Source organism: Setaria italica, chromosome V (genome assembly GCF_000263155.2).
Source record: "Setaria italica strain Yugu1 chromosome V, Setaria_italica_v2.0, whole genome shotgun sequence".
NCBI lineage: Eukaryota > Viridiplantae > Streptophyta > Magnoliopsida > Poales > Poaceae > Setaria > Setaria italica.
Genome location: NC_028454.1, coordinates 46,092,710 through 46,096,048, shown reverse-complemented (window position 1 = coordinate 46,096,048; position 3,339 = coordinate 46,092,710). Strand labels below are relative to the sequence as shown.

Here is a 3,339-nt window from a genome sequence, read left to right as displayed (position 1 = left end):
GCGCGAGAAAAGATAACAAAATTTAATTTATTAGGTATTGGTCCTAGATTATTCACAAACTTTTAATATTTATATCCCTTAAAGTTACTAGACCTATCTTGTAAGAGCACACATACAAAGTAGTCTTCACCCCGCACACGCGCGCGCGCGCGCGCACACACACTCTATCAAACACAAACACACACACACACACACACACACACACACACACACACACACAAAGTATTTTATCCCCTTCTGTAAAAAGTATGCGGAATTAGACGTACGTCAGCACCGCAACACGCCGGAGCGGCGCTGCCGATGGCTCTTTTCCACTCCGTCTGTTGACTCCTTTGTGCATCTAGGACTAATTTACAGAAGCTCACTATCAAGCGCCACTGACCCTGTCAACAACAGGCGTAGTATGTAAGCAAGTAGCAGCGACCTGCAGCCAGCCCCGACAGAGATCAGGGAGTGCTCAGCAATACTAGATAGCTGAGAGCAATAATGGCCGTGCCTCGCCGCTCCGTCGAGCTGCCCGTCGCCGACGACGCAGACCGGGCTCGGCTGCAGGAGCTCGGATACAAGCAGGAGCTCAAGCGCGGCCTCTCGTACGCGCTTCGATCGATTAATTTCCATGCAATTTCATTCGTCTTGCGTTCTTTTAAATTCGCTTTTGAATGATGGAGTACATGTATACACAGTGTCATCTCCAACTTTGCGTTGTCGTTCTCCATCATCTCCGTGATGACGGGCGTGACGACGACGTACAACACCGGCCTGCGCTACGGCGGCCCGGCCTCCATGACGCTGGGCTGGCTCGTCGTGGCCACGTTCAACGGCTGCGTGGCGCTGTCCATGGCGGAGATCTGTTCGGCGTACCCGACCTCCGGCGGTCTCTACTACTGGAGCGCCAAGCTCGCCGGCAAGGACTGGGCTCCACTCGCTTCCTGGCTCACTGGATGGTACGTGCTGTCCATCCTAATATCATTAGTTCATTATGTACGTGAAGAGATGCTAGCTACTGCATAGTTTGTTCAGAATATACGTTTCCAATCAATGATTTTGTTAGTCGTATTTCAAAATATAAAACAAAAAGGAGAGAATTTTCTGATCATACATATAGCATGTCTAAAGTTCAGTTTTCTGCCATGTTGTACAGGTTCAACATCGTAGGACAGGTACATTCCAACTTCACAGGACTCCATCCGTTCCAAATTATAAGTCATTTTAGTTTCTTTAGTGTATAATTTTTATTATGCACTTAGATATATTGTATGTCTAGATGCATAATAATATCTATAAACTAAAAAATTAAAACAACCTACAATTTGGAATCGAGGGAGTAGCAATTTTTAGAAGTATCGCTCGATTCCATTCAATAAAAGAAAATAGTATTGCTCAAAACCTTGATAGTGTGGCACGGCATGTGGCACTGGCAGTCTGCAGTACTAGACTACTAAAGCACTAAATCACCTTACTGAATACTAATTGACACTTGATTACTCATCAGTGGGCTGCCATCGCGAGCGTCGACTTCTCGCTGGCGCAGCTTGTCCAAGTGATCATCCTGCTTGGCACCGGGGGCGCCAACGGTGGCGGCTACATGGCCTCCAAATACGTCTTGCTGGGCATCTACGGTTGCATCCTAGTCCTACACGGCCTTATCAACTGTCTCCCCATTCAGTGGCTGTCATGGTTTGGCCATCTCGGAGCCTTCTGGAATACCGCAGGTAGTAATGCATTCACACCATCGGATCCATACTCTTTCAGTTCCATGATAACAGATCAAGGTTTAATTTGGATTCTGATCAGTGGCCACTCGCTTGCTTTTGATCGATTGTAGGTATATTTATGCTAGTGATCTTGCTTCCAGCGGTTGCTAAGGAGAGAGCGGGTGTGGAGTTCATCTTCACCCACTTCAACATGGACAATGGCATGGGAATCCAAGGCAAGGCTTATGTTTTAGCTGTGGGGATGGTGGTGAGCCAGTACTCCCTCCTCGGCTACGATACATCTGCTCACATGGTACGTCATATACTTCCTCCGTTTCAAAATGTAGGTCGTTTTGGGTTTTCTAGATGCATAGGTTTTGCTATGCACTTAAATATAAGAATATAAAGTTATGTATAGATACATAATAAAATCTATCTTTCTAAAAAAGCTAAGACGACCTACATTTTGGAACGGAGGGAGTAACATTATATTGAGAAACTGACCATTCAATCACAGTAATACAAGCTGATCAAGGTTGATCATTCCTTTTAAAAATTGCAAATTAATCAGTCAGAGGAAACGAAGGAGGCTGACCGGAGTGGCTCGATAGGGATCGTAGCTTCTGTTGCTCTGGCATCCATGTTTGGATGGATTTATTTGGTGGCCTTGGCATCGCTAACGATAGACATTCCCTATCTTTTGAGCCCTAGCAACGATGCCGGTGGGTACGCTGTCGCTCAGGCTCTTTACACCACCTTCCACAGAAGGTACAACAGCGGTGTTGGGGCTCTCGCCTCCCTAGCCATCATCGCATTTGCCATCTTCCTCTGCGGCATTACATGTGTAACCGCCAACTCAAGGTACGTGAAATAAAACTATTAAAATTCAACATAACTTTTGCTAAGAGGTAGCCTAAAAGCCACTACTACAAATTAGTGCAGGATGGGGTACGCCTTCTCCAGGGACGGGGCGATGCCATTCTCCCGCATATGGTACCAGCTTAACAAGAAAGAGGTGCCCATCAATGTCGTCTGGCTTTCAGTGGTCATCGCGTTCATCATGTCCCTAACGGTGCGTAATCTCTCATTACTATCTACTCCATCCGTTCTAAATTGTAGGCCATTTTAGTTTTTCTAGATTCATAGATATTATTATGCATTTAGATATAGTGTAAAAAATACAAACAACCTACAATTTGGAATGGAAGTAGTTAACTACGTGTGCCGTCAGCCATTGATACAATAAGATCCACGACTGTCTTATTTGTCTACATGCTTTGATATATTTTCTTGCCAGTCGCTGGGCAGCCAGGTGGCATTCCAGGCTATGGTGTCCATCACGACAATCGGTTTGTACATGGCCTACGCATTGCCCATCTTCTTTCGTGTAACAACGGCTCGGAAGTCGTTCACTCCAGGTCCATTTCACTTGGGAAAGTTTGGAAATGTCATCGGATGGGTTGCCGTTGCCTGGGTGGCCCTTGTCACCGTGCTCTTCTGCCTGCCGGTGGCGTATCCCGTTGGCGAGGACAACTTCAACTACACGCCGGTCGCTGTTGGGGGCGTGCTATTCCTCAGCGTCGGCACGTGGTTGCTCCATGCCCGGTTCTGGTTCAAAGGGCCCATCGTCAATGTCGACGCCTAA

The 3,339-nt window shown here is 46.7% G+C and overlaps 1 protein-coding gene across 1 annotated transcript; it reads left to right on the top strand.

The window, feature by feature from the left end:
- Window positions 1–486: 486 nt before the first annotated feature.
- Window positions 487–3,339, top strand: LOC105914443 (amino-acid permease BAT1 homolog). Its single transcript, XM_012846076.1, has 8 exons — window positions 487–590; window positions 684–944; window positions 1,142–1,160; window positions 1,493–1,712; window positions 1,826–2,007; window positions 2,266–2,555; window positions 2,637–2,766; window positions 2,992–3,339. The coding sequence occupies exons 1-8, from the start codon at window positions 487–489 to the stop codon at window positions 3,337–3,339; spliced, it is 1,554 nt and encodes a 517-aa protein (XP_012701530.1).